At 37.9% G+C, this 24,352-nt stretch overlaps 1 protein-coding gene across 2 annotated transcripts in view; it reads left to right on the top strand.

The window, feature by feature from the left end:
- GPCPD1 (glycerophosphocholine phosphodiesterase 1) overlaps positions 1-24,352 on the top strand; it is a 56,024-nt gene that overhangs the window by 16,482 nt on the left and 15,190 nt on the right. For both annotated transcript variants that reach the window (XM_032213510.1, XM_032213511.1), the window contains exons 5-11: positions 10,145-10,220; positions 12,344-12,382; positions 16,874-16,997; positions 18,493-18,739; positions 19,750-19,912; positions 20,273-20,405; positions 22,382-22,436. In XM_032213510.1, coding sequence (XP_032069401.1) covers positions 10,145-10,220; positions 12,344-12,382; positions 16,874-16,997; positions 18,493-18,739; positions 19,750-19,912; positions 20,273-20,405; positions 22,382-22,436 — 837 coding nt within the window. The remainder of the gene's footprint in view (positions 1-10,144; positions 10,221-12,343; positions 12,383-16,873; positions 16,998-18,492; positions 18,740-19,749; positions 19,913-20,272; positions 20,406-22,381; positions 22,437-24,352) is intronic.

Genomic DNA, 24,352 nt, shown 5'->3' with positions numbered 1-24,352 from the left:
CACGAAGCACGGCTACATCTGCAGCATGGACAAGGCAGGCCTCAGTGGAAGAGATCTGCAAGGTGGCCACCTGGGTGACCCTTAGTTCTTTTATCCGCCATTATAAGATGGACAGATACGCATTGGCGGATGCAGCTTTCGGACGGCGAGTTCTCCAGCAAGTTCTCCCTTCTTCAAGCTCTTAGCCCAGTCTCAGTCCCACCCATGGACAAGCCCAGCTCTGGTACGTCCCATGCATGACTGCTGTCTCCTCCAACATTGGAGAATGGGGCATTGGTTCTTACCTGATTACACCCCTACTCTAGGCAGGTGGAGACAGCGGTCATCCCCACCCTTGGTTCCTGGCCTAGTGAAAGTGGGCATTATGGTGCTAAGGGGAGAATTTTTTTTTTCCGGAGGATTGAAAGCAGTCAACTAACGCACAGCAGTCTACTTATCTCCTTCGTCACAAAGGCGGGAGGACACTCCCCCGAGGTGATGACATCACTTTGGTAAACTCAGTTCTATTGGTTACTGACTGAGTTAACCCATGCATGACCGCTGTCTCCACCTGCCTAGAGAAGAGGCGTATCAGGTAAGAATCAACTCAGCACCTGTTGGAGATCCGGGCCATCCAACCAGTTCCTCCCTATCAGGAAGGGCTGGGTTTTTATTTCCGCCTGTTTGTGGTACCAAAGAGTTCTGGGGGGATGGAGACCAATTTTGGATCTAAAATAGTTGAACCGCCATATTGTCTACTGGCGGTTCAAAATGCATTCCTTGCACACCATCCTGCAGGGAGTCAGAAAAGGTGACTTCCTCACATCGGTGGACTTGACCGAAGCTTACCTTCATATTCCCATCTTCATAGACCACCAAAAATATCTCCGTTTCTCTTATAGGGGGAGGCACTTCCAGTACCGAGCTCTTCCGTTCGGTCTGTCCTCGGCCCCCAGGGTCTTCACAAAGGTACTGGCAGCCCTAGCCGCCTACATCAGGTCATCTCCAGTTCGGATTCTCTGTTACCTGAATGACATTCTCTTGGTTCAAGCAGAAAGAGATCTCGCTCTCACCATTCATACCCTGCAGAATCACAGGTTCGGGGTTAATCTCAAAAAGTCACCTCGTTCCCGGCACTCACATTCTCCACCTCAGGGTCTTGATAGACACCGTGGCGGAGAGGGTGTTTCTGTCCAACAACCGCATACTCAGTCTGAAGGAGCTTGTCAGGAAGGTGCTACGCCTCCCCAAGGCGTCACTTCTTCTCCTCTCCCAAGTCTTGGGCAAGATGGTGCCTTGTTTCGGGGTTGTCCTGTGGGCCAGGTTCCACAGCAGGACCCTTCAATGGTTCATGCTTCCACATCAAAAGGCCAACAGGAGCTGTTCTCTTCGGGTTCCCCTTCCCAGCCAGGCTTTACAAACCCTCAAATGGTGGCAGTCTTCAGCGATTCTGCAGGGGACATTTTTCAGAGATCTGTACCGTTTCACACTTACGATGGACACAAGTCTAATGGGGTGGGGGGCACACATGTAGGACCTAGTGCCTCAGGGTCAGTGGTCCTTCGAAGAGAGCCAAAACAGCATAAATTGGCTAGAGTTGCGGGCTGTTCTCCTCACCTTCAGACAATTTCAACACAAAGTTCAGGACCGCCACATATTAGTCCTAACAGACAATGCCACGACCAAGGCGCACATAAACAGGCAGGGGGAAACATGTTCCTGGCCCGTAATGCAGGAGTCCAATTTGTTGTGTCGGTGGGTGGAATCTCACCTGTCATTTCTCAGGGCAGAGCACATCTCGGGCCTCCAACGTCCAGGCGGACTGGCTGAGCCAGACAAGGATAGGTCAGGCGGAGTGGAGCGTCCATCCAAACCTCTTCCATTGACTGACACTACGATTCAGTCTCCCAGTCCTAGACCTGTTTGCGACGTCAGTCAACAACCAGGTACCCAGGTATTACTCGCGGTTCATGGATCCCATGGCAGAAGGAGTAGACACCCTCAGGTCCCATTGGCCCAAAGGTCTCCTGTACGCATTTTCACCCCTTCCCCTCATTCAGAGAGTAATTCGGAAAATGTTGGAGCAGGAGGCAGAACTATTTCTGCTAGTGCCGAATTGGCCATGCTGGCCTTGGTAGGCCGACCTAGTGACTGTCAATCTCCACTCCATGGCAGATTCTATGGTCTCTCCTGTCTCTACACCAAGGGTCAGTTTGTCATCCCGACCCCCAGTGGCTACAATTAACCGCATGGCGGCAAGCCTTAGCAGCCGATAACATCTCCTTCAATGTCATTGCTACCATTCAGGCATCACGCAGAAGTTCTACTAACCGCATTTACGATGCCACTTGGCGGGCATTCGCACTGTGGTGTACCAACAAGACGATTGACCCACTTAAAGCATCCATTCCACAGATATTGGACTTCTTACAAAGGGGGCTTCATCAGGGCCTTACCCCTAATACATTATGCCGACAGGTGAGTGCTGTGGCTTCTGTCCTAGATGGTCTTGCCTCCGACCATCTACCTTCGCATCCTTTGATCCGGAGATTTCGCCATGGAGCGTCCAACCTGTGTCCCCCTGCCGTCCATAGGTATCCGACTTGGGTCTCGTGTACTAGAGGCTCTGACTGCCTCGCTCTTTAAACCTATGAGATCCACCTCTTTGAAACGGTTGTCGTTTAAGACGTTGTTTTTTGTGGCTATAACGTGTGTTCCATCCAGACTGAGTTGTTTTAAGACTGGACCCAACATTCATACTGAAGGTGAATAGCTGCTTCCACAGGGGTCAAGAGTTAACCTTGCAAGATCTACATTGACCGCACTGCTTCGCTCCGCCACTCGGAAGCTCTCTTCGTTTCCTTCCGTCAGGCTTCCTTGGGTACCAAGGCTTCATCGTCGAGTCTGGGGCAGTGGATCAGGGCCTGTATTAAACTGTCTTATGAACTCTAGTCCTTGCAGGTTCCTCTAAATATTACAGCTCATTCTACACGTAATGCTGCAACAACTGCTGCTTGTTCCACGCATGCAATGTTGGAAGAAGTCTGCCGGGCAGCCACATGGGTGTCTCCCACAGTCTTCATACATTATTACAAGTTAGACAAGTATGCGTTGGTTGGCGCAGCCTTTGGATACAGGGTGCTGCAACAAGTGCTTGTGCCTTAACGGACTTTCCTTAGTATCCCCACCCTAGTGGACAGCCCAGTCTTTGGTACGTCCCAGTTTGGCTGCTGTCTCCATGATCACAGGAAAATGGGTGTTGGTTCTTACCTGATATGCTCATTTTATGTTGAAGTGGAGACAGCAGCCAGCCCCGCCCTGGTATGCGTCACACAATGGAACCTTTTTTTGTGCGGAGGAGAGAGAAACATAGACTATGGACTTGCACATGTACCTTTTGCTCACAATTCTCACTTGAGTCTAGTTTTCCTTCATCTGAACTGGGGAGGAGGGCCCGATGACATCATAAGTGTAGACTCAGTCCAATTGGTTACTGAACGGAGCATACCCAGTCTGGCTGCTGTCTCCACTTCAACAGAAAATGAGCATATCAGGTAAGAACCAACGCCCAATTTAGCAATTTTATCTATTCCTCGGATGTTTCATATTCCTTAATCTTGAGCTGAGAAACTGCTTACATTTAGAACTGAATTAAGATAAAGTTCAAATCAGTTTTTTAATGTATTAGAAACAGAGGAATTGAACATGATTTTAAACTAAATGAAATAAAAATTGGAAATGCGGCAACTGATGCATGTTTACTTCCATGTACTATTTGACATTTTAAGTATCAAGGTGAATTATTTTTTTAAAAAAAGTTTTTTATTTTTAGACGAACAATACATGAAACATAAAACCATCAATACATATACATATAGCATGTTGTTTGGTTACAAACATCGGTGCATCACCACTTTCAATTATATATAAAATCACAGATTGTCCATCAAGTATACATAGGTACATTATTCTCATTGTAGATCATGTGTTCAGCTTACAATTGTTATTCCTTCATTTTAAACAAATATTCTAGTAGTCTGTCCTCATATTTCATCATCCATTGTTGAATATTTTCAATTTTTTTTCTGTTTTACCTGTCTTTTGTTCTATATTTTCTGTTTGCTGTTCTATTGTCTCAATTCTCTTTTCCATTTTCTCTGTTCTTTTTTCAATGGTTTCTGTTCTCTTTTCAATGTTCTCTGCTCTTACTTGTAATTTTTGTATTCTTTGCATAATCGCCTTTAATGTTACTCCCTTGTCTTTTTCCTGTTGAAGCATCGTCTGTATTGGTCTTTGTCCTCCTGCAGGTGAAGAGGAGGGGGTTGTTGTTGCGGAGCCAACAGTTGTTATTTTTTTACTCATCCTCTTTTTTGTGTTTTAATCCACCTAGTGTGGGGTGGGATTATAATCTCAAGTGACCATGGGGAGGTCAAAAAATAAAAAAATAAACAGGAGTTAAGGGGCAACAGAAAAGGCCAGAAGAAGAAAAAGGAAAAATATATAATAATATAAAAAACCAAAAAGGTAAAAATCTTTAATCTCTTGTATGCTCTTGTCCAGTTGATTCTAATTAAAAAAGGGGAAGGAAGAAAAAAAAAAGAGGGAGAAAAAAGGGAAAAAAGGAACAGTCCACAAATAAAAATATAGAAATATGAAGATGCAAAAAATATGAAAAGGAAAAAGAAAAAGAAAAATGTGTTTAAATTTTCCCTCAGTCCAATTCACTTAAAACAATCTAACAAAGAAAAAAAAATTCAAAAAAGAAAAATAAACAGAAAGTCACAATTTCCAAAACAGAGTGAGGTAAACACTGCCATCAAAAAAGAAGAAAAAGAATTCAAAGCTTTTATAAAATGAAAGCCTTTCCAAGGTCACACTGAGCTTTCCCTTAATTTTTATTTATTTATTCTTTCAAGGTAAATTTCCAGACACTGAAAGTTTCCCAAAGGACACCTGTATAAACAACCGTGTTCCTCCCACTATCAAGCCTTGATTAAGTAACCTTGAAGGGAACAGTTTCTCTCCAAACATTCATACAAGAATAAAAACGTTTCAAATCCACTAGGTGGCAGTGATACTTGTTTCCCACTCTCAGCTTTATTACACTCTGCCTTTTACTTTCTTTAAAAAAAATAGAAAAAGGAAGCCAGGAAAGGGAAAATACGATAGTTCATTAAGCAAAGGTAAAAAAAAGGAAATTCTTAGATAGTTAAAGCTTAATTATACCAATGATTCCAAAGAGTCCAATAAAGAGAGTAAAAAAAAAAAGCGCAAAGAGCCAGTCCAATTTAAAAAGTGAATTACAATGTAAGTCCATTTAAGCTTCCGTCAGTAAAAGGGGGGGGGAACCTTCAATTGACCATTCCTTAAATCCGCTGCTTACTCTCTCATCAGTCTTTATTTTGAATTAAATCTCCAGATTTAGGGTGTTCTCTCTCCAATAATTTTTTTAAAAAAACTGTCACCAAAATGACATGCTTTTCTCCTGCCCTTGCGTTATGGAGCTGTCAGCAGTTTCAGATGTCAGCGTTCCAAATATCATGCAGAATTAAATCAGAGTCCAAGGCAGAGCTATCCTTAAAGTTCCAATTTAATAAGACAGACATGTTGGCACATCTATGGAATCCCAAATCTAAAAGCTTCCTGGGATTCCACCCAGTTGAAAGTTCATGATCTTATCCCCACACCCATAAATCCATCACATGGTCCAATCTTCTTCGGCCATGCTGGCATTTCTACCCATCTAATTCCGGTCAGATGCAGAGGTGCGGAGACAAAAGATGACCTTGATTTCTAGAAAGGAATGACAACAACACATTCCACAATTCTACTCCTTACTATTCCCCCTCCCAATTACACTAATGAAACAGCATAATGAAATAATAGAGAGTGTGGCAGGCCAAAGATCCTAAAATGGAATATGACTGCAGGCCTGATACCAGCAGCCTAATGGCTGACTCGTAGTCACCAGCAAGAGTGGTTTTTCCCTGGATCACCAGAGACTTTGCGGGTGTCTCTGGGATCGACAGGGTATACCCCTACCTGTCACCGTCTCTATGGGACAGTTTAGGTCCAGTTGGACCGTCCAGGCGACCAGAATTCAGCGGCAATCCCAGAGCTCCAGGAAAGTCCGTTGTTTCACTGTGACAGCAAGCCCCTCCCATCTAAGGTGAATTAATTTTTTGAGACCTTTAACAGAAAAGATGCAAATCTCTAAATTTTTCATGAATTGTATTTGGAAACTACCAATTTTCTAAAATTTATAATAACACATTTACATGTTCGTTAAGTTTGATTTCCTAATTTGTGATTAAAATGGCAGTAAGAAAAGAAAACAGCAATTTGCTTTTGGACTTAATCATTAGAGATTGTGAAAGTGCCATATTTTTTTTTGTTACAGCAACTTATTAAATGACCCTTAGTCTCAAATATTTTGGACATAACACTCTTGGAATAGTAGTATAAGCAGGTTGATTTGCCAAGAGATAGTTATTTGCATATGTACTAGATTACAGTGCCTTGAATTAAATTGAATTATTCAAACATATAGTTCAACTTTTCTCTCACTTTCTTGCTACCATATTTAAAAAACTGGTTCACATTTGATTAATGTTTCAAGAACCTTGCTTGACAGAAAAGGACCTACTTGGGATACTCAAAAAACACTGATTCATTAGCATATATTTAAAAAACAGCTATTAAAAAACTAGCATAAATACACATGGCTGGCAGAATGTTAGATTTTACTTTTATTGTGACAAGCAGGAATTTGTTTTTTTATTTTTAAGAAAAATGAAACTATATATGTCATAGACTCCCTCTCTAGCTCAAGCATCTTGAGAAATCTATAAATGGTGCTTTTTTTCCTTGTTTTGAGATGAGGTCTTTCTGTTTCTTAACCAATCAAAAACCCCATCTACAATTATTTTGTCAATTTGAACTTAGGTGTTTATTGTTATTTGTTTCTTTAGTAAGTTTTGACTTGAACAATGGAAGTTAATATCTCCTTCCTAGCATCTCTGAGGGTTCATTTGAAAACTGAGACCTCGGTAGACAAAGTTATTTTCATGTCCTTTTTACTGTTTTTCATTTGGTATGTTTATCCCATTGCAATCTTTTTATTGATGAGGAATATAATGTGCACAAAATACTTTCATATATGTTAAAATGTATCTTCTACTTTTAATTATTTTAATTTGAAATACATTGTTTGACCATGGGCATGCTTAATACAAACATTTAATAAATTGTATGAGTATTGTACCTAATAATTCAGAGATACAAGTGATCATAAATATTTAATTTGTAAAATCTCAGCAGATGATTGTGTCAGTAATTCAAATACCCCAGAATTTTAAGTGTTTGTTTATTTAAGTAGCTTTTATTCTAAAACATACAGTAGAACCTCTGGTCACAAATGCTGACCACGACCAAATCGGGTTCTGACTACAAAAATCCCAATTTATTTTTTTTCATGGCTGATTTCTCCTGTGCCTTTTTTTTTTTTTTGGTGAGCAAAATTAGGTTCATGTCACAACCAAATCGGGTTGTGACCAAAGTTATGGAACAAATTATGGTAGTGACCAGAGGTTCTACTGTATTCTGCTTTCAATGGGAAGAATGATGAAAATCAGCAGCCCTATATGTAAAGAACTAAGTGATGGAAAAGCCCTGCTGGCATATTGTAGATACTCAACCACAGACATAAGGATAGTTTTCCATAGTTTTTGTGTCACCTTCCACATAATTGGAAGGAAATAATTTACAATGCCAGGTTTCTTTGGCCGGACCAGTCCTTCTGTTTTGTAAAATTATTATCCCAGCAGATCAGTGCTTTGTCTGTTATCTGATAATTATATGGTGACCTTTGGACATGTGGAGGACCTTGGTGAAGTAATTCATTAATATGTATGACAGTGTCCATGAATTACCTCATCTGTGACTCTGTTCTCTTTCTATTAAAGCTTTAAGTGCTAGTCCTATAAATTTTATGGTAGTTTTTAATAAAACTCCTATACAAACTTTGTCCTAGAAAAGAAAATACATATTTAGTTGCTTCTACCAAAATAAGCAACATGAGATATATAAAATACTGAACATGGGATGTTATGCCATATGTATTGAGTTAATGTTCCACCCAGGGACAGGATTTCTAAATTAATTGATATATGTTACGAAGTCACTATTGTATAACTAGACAGTATATTCTGGCTAACATTCCATCTCCCAAAGGATGCTAAACTCACACCAGATTTTCCTAACAGTCAGATGCAGTATATTTATCTTTTTCTGCTTCCTGTTGCTTCTAATTTACAGGATGATTTAGTTACAAGGTCATTTTAATGATGGTCAGATCTCTTAATAAAACTATTTAGTGCTTGATTCAGCTGTGTGCTTATATATTCACCCTTTCATAGCAAGATGTCTGCCATCTGATCTGTCCTGAAATTTAAGGTCACTCTGGCTAGAACTTCATAGGTTCAGACTGTTTTCTTCAGCAACAAAATCGGCTTACCAGTTGAACTGTTGTTTACTTAATGGTTTTATATTCTCCAGGTGGCCTTGCTTTTAAATACTAAACATAAATGGTCAGTCTAAACTCATTTCATGATCCAGATTTATTGTCTTCTCAAATACTACTATTTCTTGGGAGTCTGCAATCAAAGCAACTTCATTGCCTCCTGCCCTAAACATAATGGCAAACCTGGATCGGTGGCAAACTTAATTCCTTTTCAAAAAATATGTTTAAATTAAAATATATAGTGTTTGTCTTCCTAAGGTCTAATCCTGAGATTGGACCTGTATTTACTAAATAATACTTTGCTAGTTCAAATAGATCTTAGACATCTATGTAAATAATAGAAGAAACTATTCATAACCTAAATTTTTTTGCATGTTATTTAAAGTTTAACTGGACTTTGGACAAATTATGCTTTAAAGTATAATTTTAGAAAAAGCTATAAAGAGCAGCTGAGCTGAGTTGATACTTTTCAAACAAATACAGGCAGTCTTTGACTTACGACCATAATTGAGCCCAAAATTTATGTTGTGAGACATTTGTTAAATGAGTTTTGCTCCATTTTACTACCTTTCTTGCCACAGTTGTTAAGTGAACCTGGCTTGTTAAGTGAACCTGTTAAGTTAGTTATATGGTTGTTAAGTGAATCTGGCTTCCCCATTGACTTTGCTTGTCAGAAGGTGGCAAAAGGGGATCATGTGACCCAGTATCACTGCAACCGTCCTAAATATGAATCTATTGCTAAGGTCTGAATTTTGATCATATGACCATGGGGATGCTACAATGGTCATAAGTGTGAAAAATGATCAGAAGTCACTTTTTTCAGTTCCGTAGTAACTTCAAACAGCACTAAATGAACTGTTGTAAGTTGTACCTGTATATATAAGAAGTAGGCCTGTGGCTACTTCTGATGGAATCTTTTGTTAATTTTTGGATATTTCACACGAAAAAGTTCTCTTTTGAATCTAGGTAATTGCCACTGATTTTCAGCCAAAAGTCCACTCAGTGATATATTCTGTATATTCCACAGTGACTTGTAGCCTAATTAATAATTACAGAGGCTGCAATACCTGCATAATTTGTGATTTCCTGCAAAACAATTATGAAAATATAATCCTATTCATAAGTATGAAGTATTCATACTTTATAATCAGATTTTAGAAAGAATGTTTTCCTAAACTACTCTATGTTAAGAGAATGATATTACTCCCAGTCCGAGCTTCCATTTTATAAGAAGCCTATTTATATGACTATGGTTGAAGGGTATGTTTGGATGGGATTATACCCACTAGTCGTCTTTAGATTTTCACATGTTCAATCTAGCCTCTGAATGGCTGAAATATGCAAATTTTTTAAGAGATAAGGATGAGTGCATAAATATGGGAAATATAGCAAAAAGCTGCCATTAGATTCCACCGATACCATTCTTTGCCTGGAAATATAATAGATTGGATTTTGATTTTACAATGGGCTTAAGGTTATCATAGTAGCATTGATTATTATAATAAACATGGTTTAAATTGAGGACAGTCTTTGTACTTCAAAGGATGTACAAGCAAATTTGGCTCATGAAAGAATGTAAATGGAATCGCCGATAAGCATCAATTTAACAAAAATTATTGCAGACATTTAACTTTTAAATTACAGACTATCGATGGTCCATGCCAAGTCATAATTCACAAGTGGGAGACTCATCTACCAGCACGATCAATAACCCCTTTAGGTATGGGCATCAACTGCATCTGTTTGAAACATATGCATAAGATTACTAATGTTACAAAATGGTTTAATTGGGTTGATGTTATTTTGTAGGATTAACATTAATCTTCCATTACAAAGGGATCCTCCATTAGCCAACATGAGCACTGCTTTCACAAATTTTGCAAAATGAATTTATATGACAGAAGACTTATGAATAGTATTATCATGAGTCCATTTTTATCAGGTATCCACAGGTTTTCATTGCCAAAATTTATGATTGCACATCTGGGTTTTAATGTATGGCATGGTTTGATCCCAGCTCTCTTACCTTCAACCTAGAAGCTAGGAAAAGGTGTGGGGATCATCCTAGCACAAGTATATTATGGTCTGTAGATTCAGTACACTGAATCTTACTTGGCTTTCAGAAAGGAAAAGGAAGTTGTTCATTTTTAAAGACATTGAAATACTATTGATAATCATTATACTTTGAGATTGAAAGTCCATGCTGATATTTTCAAAAATCATGCCTGAGTGATAGAAAGTACAAATTGTTAATGGTAAGTTGACATTTAAATACGAATTAAATTTTCTTAAAGAGAACAATGACCAGAAGATTTATGCTAAACATACTCATGAATAAAACAGGTTTTAAAATAAGCATGGGTTACTGTAAGCATAAATCATATACCTTTTGTTAAATTAGGAGAAACAATGCAACTGGAAACCTGGTATAATTTGGTATGTTGCCTCCATTAAAAAGGTGATTTTATGAAGTAGCTTGTTTTCAATGAACCTGAAAATATTGTCACCGGCCTTTTCATTCTACACCTTTATTATAATTTAAAGACATCATTTCTTGTTCAATCCAAATGTATTGCTCAAAAGTAATTTCCATTTATTAAAAAAAGGCTTCAAATTATTAAACCTAGGTTGATAGTCTTAGGCTACAGCTGTGTTCATGTTTACACAGGACAAGTCAAAGGGAACTCGGTGAGACCCTTTATATCTACTCAGTGTCTGAGTAGATATACATGTTATCTGCTGCTTACTTTCATTTTCTGGCTTCCTGATTAAAAACAAGCCTGTCATAAGTTACTTTGACTTATTGATTCATTTTTTAGTTAAATAAATAGAGATTTATGTCCTTCAGTAATAAAAGTTTTTTTCATTCTCTGATAGTCTAGATTCCATCCTGTTCAAGCATAGATAACATCTTAAATTCAGGTAGACTCTTTGTGACACAGCATAAATAACTTTCAACTGCCTTTAAAGGTAAATTAGTAACTTATTATAATCAAAATATTTTCTAGACTAAGTCTCTAGGTACCAGTGACTCAACTTGCGCACATTTTAGAAAAGATATTTGTGATATTTTCCAGCTAGTATTAAAGTTTTTTTTATTTACCCTTTCAATCTTGGAGAAAATAATCAAATAGAAAAATGCATTATTATCCATGAAGGGGATTATTATTATTCTAAACAGAATTTTCTTTGTAATAGTGGAAGAAATGTGTCTTGTTCTCACATTGAGAGATGAATAATAAATATTTATAATTTAAAATTTAAGAGAGGGTTAAATATAGCTATCAATATGTCAAAAGTTTTATTTTCAAAAACTTATATAATTGTGTTGAGTTTATTGTATATTTAAAGAATTCATTATTTACATTTCTGTAGCATGTGAAGACTAATGCTTGAAAAGAAAAAAAACATTTAATAAAATCTTCAAACCATAAACAAGTAGCAAATCAGATATTTTATCTTCTTAGCTGATACCATCTTCTGATTCATTCCATTAGTAATATATGATACATTGTCAAGTTGATGACCTATTATTTTAATATTTTAGATAACTTGGATGGAAAGAAATAACATCTTTCTAAGGATGTAAACAAAACTAAGCAGTATTTTTTTAGGTTGCAGTAAAGTTACTTAGTATCTTTCTATTTAAATGCTCTGTTGAAAACAGTGCTGAGTTAGAGGTATTGTTAATTGTGTAAACCACTAGTTGTCTGATCAGAAATAAGTTGCTTAAGTCCAGAGAATTTATTCTTTGGCAAGTGTGTAGTATTGCTGCCTAAACTAACAATTAAATTATAATGTGCAAAAGTGAACTATTCTCACACTTTGTCCTTTTAATTCTAGATAATATTTCCATTGATGATGGAGTCTTTGGAGTCTTTGGTAAGTGGTCCTAACTTTAAAATGTTAAGATGTAAACACACTAGTAATAACAAGATGCACTTTAAATGAAAAAATGCTTTTAAGTAATTAGAATGGTAGAGAAGTAGACTCTTTCAAATTCTTAAAACTCCAAAAATCTTTTTTTAAATTTTCATTTTTAATGTGCCACAAAGAAAGGTGTAACCTTATTGATTTTTGGGGCTGTGGAAAGCATTTTAAAGCCTAGTGACTCACGCAAAGCATCACCACTTAAGTTTATGAAAGACTTAATCTGGCTGCTTGTAAGAATTCCTAATTGCTTAAATGGGTATGCAGAGACCTTTTCATTTTGACTGCAAAAGTTGAAGTAGTTATGTATGTACATACTTGCAGAGAATGAACAAAACTATTCACAGCAGTTGCACTGCTCTGTTCAAGTGCACTACTCCTAAGCTACATGACTTGGAAAGATTCCATTTTTTAAACGGAAAAATTACTGGGAAGTTTTACTAAACATAATAAAATGTAATAAGACTAAACTAGAATAAAGATAAATAAAAGAAGTTCAGAAATACAGAGGAAAGATAAAAGGAGAAAATAAAAATAAAAACAAATAAAGAAATGGCTTCCATCTTTTTCACCACATCGAGTTTCAGCTAATATAGTAACTTTACTCTCTTAAAATTATGAATAAAATAACTTATTACTGTAGCCTAATTTTTATTAGATATTAGCTGATAACCCAGCATTGCCCAGATATTTATCCCAATTAGACAGGAAAAGGAATGAATTATATGCAGTGTCAAAACAAAGTAATTTTATTTACAGGCATTTAGAATGAGCACAGCCTTGTTGAAAATGTCCGGACCAAACGTAATTTCTAATGTTGGATTTTTCCCCTTACCAGAGGGAGCCTCCTTGTGGAGTACTGTGAAGTCATTACCATGGCAACTCCACTGAAGCCATTTTAAGGCACAACAGGCTGTATCTTAACAGAACACACACCCCGAGGGGTATTAGGGGTGTCTTACCCTCACAGTATTTGTTTCCAGAGAGTAAGTCATCTGTGTACCAAGTTTGGTTAAAATTGCTCGAGGCGTTCCAGAATTATGCACGCACGCACGCGCGCGTGCACACACACACAAACACACACACACACACACACACACTTTTATATATATAGAAGAATAGGTCACAAATAATCATCTTTTCAGGCAGTGAAATGATTCAGCAAAAGGTTCATTAGGAATTACCAAAAATATCAAAGTAGTAGTTTCCCCTGATCAAATAGTCCAAGTTTATGTTTCTTATTTTTGCTCTTCATAATCTTGGCCTTTAAATCATTCCAATGGCATCACAGTATCTGATCTTTCATCAAAGGAGTCTTTGGAATTCAAAAGGAACATTCAAAGCTTTCACCAGCCTACTTTGGGATTTCTTGTCACACCCGTTCCATGCCCAGATTCTTTTCCTGATTTGTTTCTTGCATTTTGGTAATCTCAATTTTGTTTTTTTCCATGCCTTCAAAATTGTATAATGTGTGTATCAGATAAAAGGTTTTTATTTTTTTTAAAAACCCATATTCTAAATGTTTAACATTGAAATTGTATCATTTCTTAGATACTAGTTATTATCTCAGCCCATTTTTGAAGGATTATTTTAAGACAAGTAAAAGTTATAGCTGGCTTGGCCTTATAACTCTTTTTTGCCTGGTCCTTCAGTTTCCTCTAGTGCTCATTTGCAACCTTCATCAAGCCTCAGTTCCTAATACAAGTTTACTTCTGTTTCAGTCATTTCCCATGAGTATATTATTTAATTATATAATTGTTTTCAAATCTTACAGCAAAATAAGAAATATTCCAAATCTCTGAGTTCTCCCAATCCATTTAAAACTGAAAATCAAAATCTTTTTTTTTGTTTTTTTGCAAGTTGTATATTATTTTAAACTTTTAAATCACTGTTTAAACTCCTTTAATTCAAAGAAGGTAAGACTCACCAGGCGTCAGATTTTGAAGTTCTTTAATATCCATAAAATAGTTGAATTGAACATTTCCAAATGTGATTAAAAAGTGAGTTTATCTGGCTTATCTGCCACTGCTGGGAGCAAAGATGTTGTCTCCCTTGGCTTCTGGCACTCAAATCCATGGGAGACCACTGTTGTATGGTCTCTTCACAAGAAGTTGTCAGACAGAGCACTCATGGGTGATCTGTTTTTTTCCTATCTGGAGAGATTCTAAAGAACTGATCTACTTGCCAGTTCTTTGTCCTGCATGGTAGTCATCCACAGTGGAAATGTCTTCAGTTAGCCAATATACCCAGAAAACTTGGAGACAATCAACAAAACCATTGATCCTTTCAATGCACACTGTCACATTGTTTATAGGAGTAACTTGGGTTCCTACTTTTAAAATTTAATTCTAATTATTTTAAAATATAACTCAAATGAATCCTTCCTACTGGTAAATTAACATTAGGAAGCCCTGTAATAGGAAAGAAAGCTCTTGTAAGATCTATCTCTGCAGTAGTTCCTTCCACCTGCAAAATTCAACCAATTTAATTTAGAGCCAGTACTACCACACAATGTATTTGCTGCTGGTAATGCTGGGTTGAGTATGTATTAGTGTATCTTCCTTCTTTCCAGTGTTTCTTTAACTTGACTAGGGAGCAGCTTACAAGAAAAAAACATGAATTAATCCCGTTTCTACTACCGTGTTTCCCCAAAAATAAGACAGGGTCTTATTTTCTTTTGCCCCCCCGAAATATGGCCTTGATTATTATAGGGGGAGGGCTTATTGTTTTGGGGTTGCCGGGCAGCTGCTCCCTTGTGAGCGGGCTCCTGAAGAGCCGGGCACAGGCTCAGAGGCGAAGCAGCCATGAGGTGACCATGCTCACGAGTAGCTGCCCAGCAAACCCCCTATCCAGCCTGGCAGAGCGCCACTCCCTGACCTAGGGGGTATCCCTAAGGCGCCAAGCCACGTGGCGCTCTGCCTGCCCCCCAGCTCCCACAGCTTGGCATATTAAGGATACCCTCTAGGTCAGTGCATGGAGCTGTGCCCAACTGGAGAGGGGTTGCGCGAGCGCCTGTTCCGCCCCCAGCAAGCATGACTCCCAGCCTCACTGTGCCCTGGCCCTGCTCTCCCTGAAGGGTGCCGCCTCCACGCTCTGAGCATAACTTCTCCAGCTTCCAAACTCCGAAGTCCTCCAGCAGCGAGAGCGCATTCTTAGAGTGGCTGCTGCTGGAAGACTCGGCAGCCGAGTTTGGAGTTTGGAAGCCGGAGAAGAAATTATGTTCGGAGTGCGGTGGCAGCGCCCTACAGGGAGAGCTGGGCCAGGACATGGTGAGGCTGGGAGGCATGCTTGCTGGGGGTGGAACAGGCGCTCATGCAACCCCCCCCTCTCTAGCCGGTCAGAGCTCCATGCACTGACCTAGGGGGTATCCCTAATGTGCCAAGCCGTGGAAGCTGGGGGGCGGGCAGAGCACCACATGGCTTGGTGCCTTAGGACTACCCCCTAGATCAGCGAAGGGCGCTCTGCCCAGCTGGAGAGGGGGTTTGCCAGGCGGCTGCTCGTGAGCATGGTCACCACATGGCTGCTTCACCCCTGAGGCTGTTCGGGAGCCCGCTCGCAAGGGAGAAGCCACCCGGCAACTCCCCCCTCCGGCCAGGCAGAACGCCACTCCCCAACCTAGCGGTATCCCGAAGACGCCAAGCAACGTGAGTGCCTTCCCCCCCCCCCGGCTCCCACGGCTTGGCGCCTTTGGGATACTGCTAGATCGGTGAGCGGTGCTCTGCCTGGCCGGAGTGAGGGTTGTCCAGGGGGCTTGTTTTTGTGGGTGGGCTTATATTTTTGCCCACAGGAAAAATGTGGCAAGGTGTTAGTTTCAGGACAGGTCGTATTTTCGGGGAAACATGGTATGTAAGATTGATTTTGGAAATCCAAACTTGAATGGTACTAGTATTCCATGTAATAGTTGCTAAAATTTGGCCAACCCAAATCTATTTTGATGTGGATCCATATTGATTAGTTCAGCAGCTATAAGCTTAGGATGGATTTTCCCTGTGGAAATGGATACTAATGCAATAGTACCATATATACTGAAAAATAAACCCATCCATGGATAAAGTGGCCATTTTTAATCCAAATAGCTTAGATACCATATATACCACCTGCACATAAGCCAACCTTCAAAATTTCAGTTATGTTTTAATTTGTGCAGTTGGCTTATCCATGGATGATGGACTTCTCGTGGTATTTCAGTTATAATTGAAGGGTTGCCTTATTCTCTGATGGGCTAGTTTACAAATATAAAGAGGTACCTTATTACATACTGTCTATATTTGTGGTTAAGCCTATCTGTGGATGAGCCACACAACTTTTTGGTTATATTTTTTTACCCTAAAACTTTCAGCTTATCCATAGTATAAACTAGCCAGATGTTTTATTTAAACAAGTTTTAATGGTATTTCAGAATGTAGCAAGATGCTTTTATAATACTTTTTTTTGTTTTGTCAGATGATGTGGAGAGTGTTGATTCCGGATGGCTGACATGTCAGACAGAAATAAGGTTACGGCTACATTTTTCTGAAAAACCACCTGTATCAATAACAAAGAAAAAATTCAAGAAATCTAGGTTTAGGTATGGTTATTTTAGTCCATTTACAGTTTATTAAAGTGCTTGTCTTTGCTTTTATAATGCAGTGATTGTTATATGCGTATCTTTTGTATGGGCTTTGTGTGGACTCTTTCAGAAAAGCAATAGTAAAATCAATGCCAACATTGATTCTCAGTGGGAGAATTGAAGTTTGTTACAGTTCTAAAACTGGTTCTTTTGAACCTCTGGAACAATGTCTATACTAAGCATAGTCATGCATAACTTTTTAATAAGTGTAAGAAAAAAGTACATTTTTAGTAAATGTACTATTAGAGTAACCTTGGATGTCTTGTGTAAAACACATTTGGATCAGTCAGGAGCTTATCTCTTTCAGCTTATTTTCCATAATGGCCAATGAAATGCTTCTAGGAAAACATCAAGTAAGGTATGAGAGTAATAACCTTTTTCATACTGGCCTTTGAAGGGCAGTAAGTAAGTAAGATCTTTATTACGGTCAAAGACCAGCAATATACATTTGTCTTTACACTATATTAAAAATACTAACATTAAAATATAATTAAAAGTATTTACATTAAAAGTGGATAATAACATTATGGTCCAAAGATTGTTAAAGGTATGTCCAGATAATTGGTACAAGATGGTACTATACTGTAGCCAATTTTTTTTTCTTATGGACATTGCAGCAGCACAGAACTTTGCCACTGCATACGTAGTAACCGGGTTAGTGTCCTGGAGGAGAAAGCCTAGATAAAAATTGTCTACCCTCCCTGGCAATCTCTCTAATAAGGGGAAAATATATGCAGACCCTACAAGCTCTGTATTGCTCGCAGTGTAATAGTACTTATCGGGGAGCAGGAAGAAAATCCACAGTTGACTACTGGATAATATTATATGACCTCCTGAAGTTCTTACAGAAGATAGAGGTAGACTCGCGACTGGAAAGTGGTCATAATACAATACTCCTTACTCTCACATTGCACCAGAATTCTCTTAAGGGCAGGCACAGCCTACCTACCCAGATTAGAAACTCAAAATACCCAGGTAAAAATTAAATGGAATGAGAAAAACGCTAAGGAAGTTACCAAATGGATGTTAGCCCCTGAAACCATAGAGTTACATACATCTCTACTAAGAAATAACTCTGGGGGATCTTATCTAGAGGGGTTTGAATCCTTAATTGTAAACGTGAATTCGGTTCTCAGTAACAGATCACTCGCTCACCCCAAAATGCTAGCTCACCCCAAAAAATAAAAAATGGTTTGATAGAGATTGCGTTCAACTAAAAAAGATATATAATGAAGAGTACAAGAGGTTCGAAGTTCATTTTATTTATATGCCGCCCTATTCCCGGAGGGACTCAGGGCGGCTCACAAACCCAAAGGGAGAGGGGAGGTAAACACAAAGAAACTACAACAGAAAGGTACAGAAAAGTAAAGGTGCCCGCCTTTGAAGGGCAGCAGAGCAGCTGGTCAATCAAGTATACTACATCAAACTTAGGTTTGTTTTTTTTACTGTTTAGAGTGAAACTCACCCTTGAAGGTTTGGAGGAAGAGGATGAAGATGATGAAGATGATGACAGACTTTCACCTATGCTTCATCATAAAATGGCAAATACGTTAGATTTTTCGCTTATAAGTGATACTGAATACAAATCTCGACATTCTCAGCCTGAATGTGGATATGGTCTGCAGCCAGATCGCTGGACAGAGTATACCATACAGACCATGGAACCAGACAACCTTGAATTAATCTTTGACTTTTTTGAGGTAAAGGCTTGGCTATGTATAAAACTTGGCTCTTTTGTTTTGATGACTAATGAATGTTGATGTTCAGACATTTTTTAAAATATGCCCTAACAGAGAATGAGGTATTTGCTCATGTCATCCTCAATTGGACTACAATTTTTATTTAAAGTTCTTGTATGTATAGGAAGCCTGATACTTTTTAGATGTTATGGACTGGAAGGATCTGTCTCTCCCTCTGTGTTTCAATAACACTTGTCTGCTAGCACAGCATGATGACATCTAGCACAAATCTCAAATTGATGTAGGAATAGGCAGCTTAGTATCCTCCAGATATTTTGAATTATAGTTTTCACAGTTATCTGTTGGTTATGCCTGCATAGAGCTATGGATCTAAATGGATCAAAACATCCAGACAGTAATATGTTATCTATACCTTGACTTAGCATCCAAATGGAGACATCAGGGTGTTACTTTAATGAGAAATTTCTCTAGCCTTAAATATCAGCACCACAGTTCATTAGCCCTTCTCAAAAGCATTGAATATACTACCAGATATAGAGAGCTTAGACAGATCATCTAGTTTTATCAAGAAATTATTATTTAAAATCTAAATCTAGCATGGGGGTTTAAAAATAGTGATAAGATGAGTAATTTATAAATCAAACATAACAAAGGCTTTAATTAAACATAGAATAACAGAGTTGGAAGGAATCTTGGAGGTTATCTAGTCTCTGCTTGAGCAGGAGACCTCATAGTATTTCAGACAAATGACTGTCCAGTCTCATCTTGAAAGCCTCCAGTGATGGAGCATCCAAAACCTCTGAAGGCAAGCCATTCCACTAGTTGATTGCTCACACTGTTAGACAACTTCTCCTTAGTTCTAGGTTGCTTCTCTCCTTAGTTTCCATTCATTGTTCCGTCTTGTGGAATACCTTTCCAATTTTAGGCAAAGTTGATATTAAGGGAAATGCTTTCACCTTCTGCATAAGCAAAGCAATAATTTTAAATACATAATAACTTTGTAATTGTAGGAAGATCTTAGTGAAAAAGTTATCCAAGGAGATGAGATTCCAGGCCATGTGGGCTCCGCTTGTCTGTTATCTTCCACCCTTGGAGAATCAGGAAAGAGTGCTGGTATTCTCACGCTTCCCATTATGAACAGAGGTTCCCGAAAAACAATAGGAAAAGTTAGAGGTATGTTTATTTTCTTTTTAAAAATTGGTAGCAATGCAAACATGAACTTAGGCTAAATACATTTCCCACTACTTGATTTTTAAATACTGATACAATTAGCACCCTGATAGAATTATATGCATGCTGGAAGGAGGGTAATAATCTAATGTCTCCACCAAAACACCAAGGCAATTTTAAGGAAGAAAAGCATTTTTTGCAATGAAAGTAACAAGGATCCATTTAGTGATTATTGATATAAGTGAAACTATCTTGTTTAGGTTTGGAAAGCTTGGTTTTTTTCCAGTGGACTTAAATGAAATGTAGCTTAATTGTTAAAAATGAAGAATCAAAAAAACAATTCTATTTACTCTTTTTCCATAGTGGACTATTTAATTATTAAGCCCATTAATGGTTTTTCCTGTGATATGGAAGCTTCATATGCCAAATACTGGAAACCAAGAACAGGACTGGATGTTGGCCATAGGGGTGCTGGAAACTCTACAACTACAACTAAGTAAGATCATCTGATTGAATTATAAATTCATACATTGAGGCATTCTGTATGAAAGGTTGGGACGTTGGATTCTTAGATGCTAGACTTGGGTTATATTATAATTCAGACCAACAAATGACGATTACCTTTAATGCCATCAACTAAGGTATCCTTTTCAGCTGGCTGGGATTTTTTGCTGGTTGGACAAGGCAGTCTTTTTGCTTTTTTGGCTCCTTTCTTCAAGGCTCATCCCAATCAGTGTTGAAAGATCCAGCCCATGGTTATTCTAACATAGCTTCATGCTTCTGATGTCCATCATTTTACCTGTGTGGTGTAGCATTATTTCACCAAGAGCAGCATTTATGTCTAACCTACCAAGGCCAATCTAAAAAGTAGTCTTTTCACTAGCATTTCTTCAAATGATTTCTGGCAATTCATGCTTTACAATGAACTTCCAAATAATTATACGCTCTTCTGAGCATACACATTCAACAACAGTGATGACAATATTGCCAGCCTTTCATCGTAATATTCTATCACAAGGCCACAGACGTTTAATCACCTTATGATGACCAGATCCTCCAGATAATACTTTTGTAGGTGAATTTTAGAAACTACAAAGAGCTAGGTGCCATAGAGACCACAAGAATTGATTATCTGTGGTGGAATTATTTTGAGTAGTCATCTATAAATTCAAGCAACCTGCATTTCCCTGACATTAGTAGGCTTTACATCGCTGTGCTGGTCTTAGGAACTGACTTAGTAGTTTGAGGCCAGGGGTATTTGTGAATAATTCTGTAAGTTCTGGAAAGTCTTGAACAGAGTTCTGTGCAGTCATAACATTGTGTGAGAATTCAAAGATGATCACTCAAGGAATTAAAATAGCCAAATCTGTAATTAACTACTGTATTTTTCGGACTATAAGATGCACTAGTGTATGCACCAAGATTTTGAAGAGGTAAGTAAGAAAAAAAGTTGTTCTCCCCGACCTCCAGGAGCACTCTGCAGACTTCAGCAGGGCTGGGGTAAAGCAAAAGTGCCCCTGTTTGTCACCAAAACGGGGGTATTTTTCCCTTCCCTCCAGCCCTGCTGAAGCCTGTAGAGTGCTTCTGGGGCTTGGGGGAAGGCAAAAACTCCCCCATTTTTGCAAAAAACAGCCCGTTTTTCACCCATTTTTCCCAAAAATGGGATGTGAGGGTGGGGCTTTGGGAGGCCAAAAATGGCTGTATTCGGTGTATAAGACGCACCAACATTTCCATGCTCTTTTCGGGGGGGAAAGGTGCGTCTTATACTCCAAAAATATGGTAATTCTTCTGTGGTCTTGCAATGGAGACAATCTCCAGCATATATAAAGCAATAAAACATATGGATATTCTAGCAAGGATACTCTAGCATATAAAAATGAAATCTGCCACTGTATTATGGTTGCTACTGCTTAAAATAAGATATTTTAACCTTCTTGGGTTTGCATTGGTGAAGTTCAAAATTTTCAAAGAAAATAATTTATTTTGTGAGGAAAAATAGAAGTTTCTAATGTGCTACTGCTGAGTACAGTCTGCATGAAATAAAATCCCTTGTTCCCCTCATTTGTCTGAAGGGGAAAAGTCAAATTATAAAGGCAAAAGCTAGAACTTCAATTCAACACATTCTAAAGTGCTCTCCCCAAACTACTCTTAGTTTTCAACTAACTTCATAAAATTAAAACCTTTGGTGTAAGTAATGTTTATTTTATAGTAATAAAATATTTATAGTGCAATATCATCAACTATGTGTATGACTTTTGAATTACTGAATACAGTAATATTTTTGACTTTGTTATTTTGTAAAATTCTGTAGTGTAAGATTTTATGTGTGTGTGTGTATGTGTGTGTGTGTGTGTATATATACATACATACATACATATGAAAACTTGACTTAAGATGAATCTTTACATATTGTAGGTCGTATCTGTTTTATTTGTATTTGCACTGATTTTCTTTATATGTGGGTCTTTTCAGACTTGCTAAAATTCGAGAAAATACCATTGCTTCTTTAAAGAATGCTGCTAAACATGTATGTATACTACTTTTTAAAAAAATAGATTTCTTTTTCCATACTAACATTTAGAAATGTCTGTTTGCAAGTAAATAAATGATCCATACTTGAAAGAAACTGGCTGAAATCCAACTAATGTTTTTCTGCCACTGATAAGCCCTCAGTATAAGAGTGAGAGAGCCATTCCTCCTCCTGTTCCCATATGTGCTGTTGAAAGTCACAAATTATTTTGGGTTCCAATTATAGCCTGTAACTTTTTAATGAAAACCGAGTAGGATGTATCTTTTAAACTAGTTTTTGAATGACACACATGAATTAATAGATTAGTTTTTTTTATAAACATCAGTGTTTGGACTTCTTTTTCATTATTTACAACTATTGTCTCCCCTCTCTCCAAAAAGCAAAAGTGGGATATTTCTGCAGTTTAATTATACAACACCTATATAAAAGATAAAAAGATTTGGGGGAAGAGGGAAGCAGTATCTTGTTTAGCCTTGCATATTTGAATTGACACATTTTCTATGAAAATTTTATGTTGCTATACTTGGGATTTTAATGTATTAACCTCTTTAATAGGTTTTAGTGATATCCCAAATATTATCCTTGTAAAATCATAATTACTGTCTTGTGAATTTTCACAGTGGGAGATTCTTAATTACTTTACAACCTAATAGCTACCTCAAAATTCTAGCTGTATAATGCAAGTCCTCCACTCAAAAGGCAGAAGAAGGACTGCAAAAGCGTAAAGAACAAAACCTTTGAAAAGACTATGAAGTTATATCATTCTTTTTAAAATGTCAATATTGATTGTTTACTTTAAAAGTGTCTTATACTAGCAAATTGCCAGTTGATGCAGTATATAAAATGTAACGGGAAGCAATGGCTCAGTGGTTAAAAGCATTGTGGGCTTGTCAGCTGGAAATCTGGGTTTGAGACCCAAGCATTGCACAAGGTGAGCTCTTGTTACTTGCCCAGCTTCTGCCAATGTAGCAGTTTGAAAGCATGCAAGTGCGAGTAGATAAATTGGTACTACGGTGGGAAGGTAACAATGTTATGTGCAATGTATAGTCATGCTGGCCACACAACCATAGAAGTGTCTTTGGACAATGCGGGCTCTCTTGGCTAAGAAATATAGGTGATCATCATCCTCTACAATTGGACATGACTGGTTAGGGGAAATCTTTATCTTTAAAATATAATAACTATATTATATTTTATATATTTTATATTATATATAATATAATAACTCTAGGTAAGCATGATGGAACAAAATCGAGAAAAATATTAAATATCAGAAATTATTTCATAGCACGTTTGGGGAAGCAGCAATAGTATCATGAGAAAAAAGTATTTGTCAACAAAATTAATATCTGTTATGTCCCTGATAATATATTCATTTCCTCTGGAAAACCATATTTACATGGTCAGCTTAACTGCTGTTCCCACTAAAAGAAATTGACTCCATTTGCACCAGTTTCTTTATTTGTTTTGTGATTGGAAAACTTTTTAAAAGCTTGTTACTTTTATAATATGTCCAGATGAAATTGTGGGGAAAGAGTGAATGTAAAAATTATTCTAGATCTTAAATTTTCATACATTTCTTCTTCATGCTTTCATGCCAGGGGTGAAATTCTACCGGTTTGGGCCGATTTGCCCGAACTGGTAGTAAAAAATGCTACCATTCATCTGAAACCGGTAGTAAAAAAAAATGTTTAACAAACTAAAAAAAGGTTCTGACAATTAGCTGTGCTACACAATGGTAGAAACTTTTTTAAAACTTTTTTTTAGCATTTGGGGTCCTCTTTGCTCCCAGGAGGCTTCCCTGAGGCCTGCTAGGTCAAAAATGGGGGGGAGGGGGGTTTGTTGCTGAGAAAGAAAGAAGGAAAGAAAGAAAGGGAGGGAGGGAGGGATGGAAAAAGGAAAGGGAGGAAGAA

This window comes from Thamnophis elegans, chromosome 3 (assembly GCF_009769535.1).
Source record: "Thamnophis elegans isolate rThaEle1 chromosome 3, rThaEle1.pri, whole genome shotgun sequence".
In the NCBI taxonomy this organism is placed as follows: Eukaryota; Metazoa; Chordata; class Lepidosauria; order Squamata; family Colubridae; genus Thamnophis; species Thamnophis elegans.
Note: the sequence above shows the minus strand (reverse complement) of the source record. Positions and strands in the feature narration are given on the sequence as shown.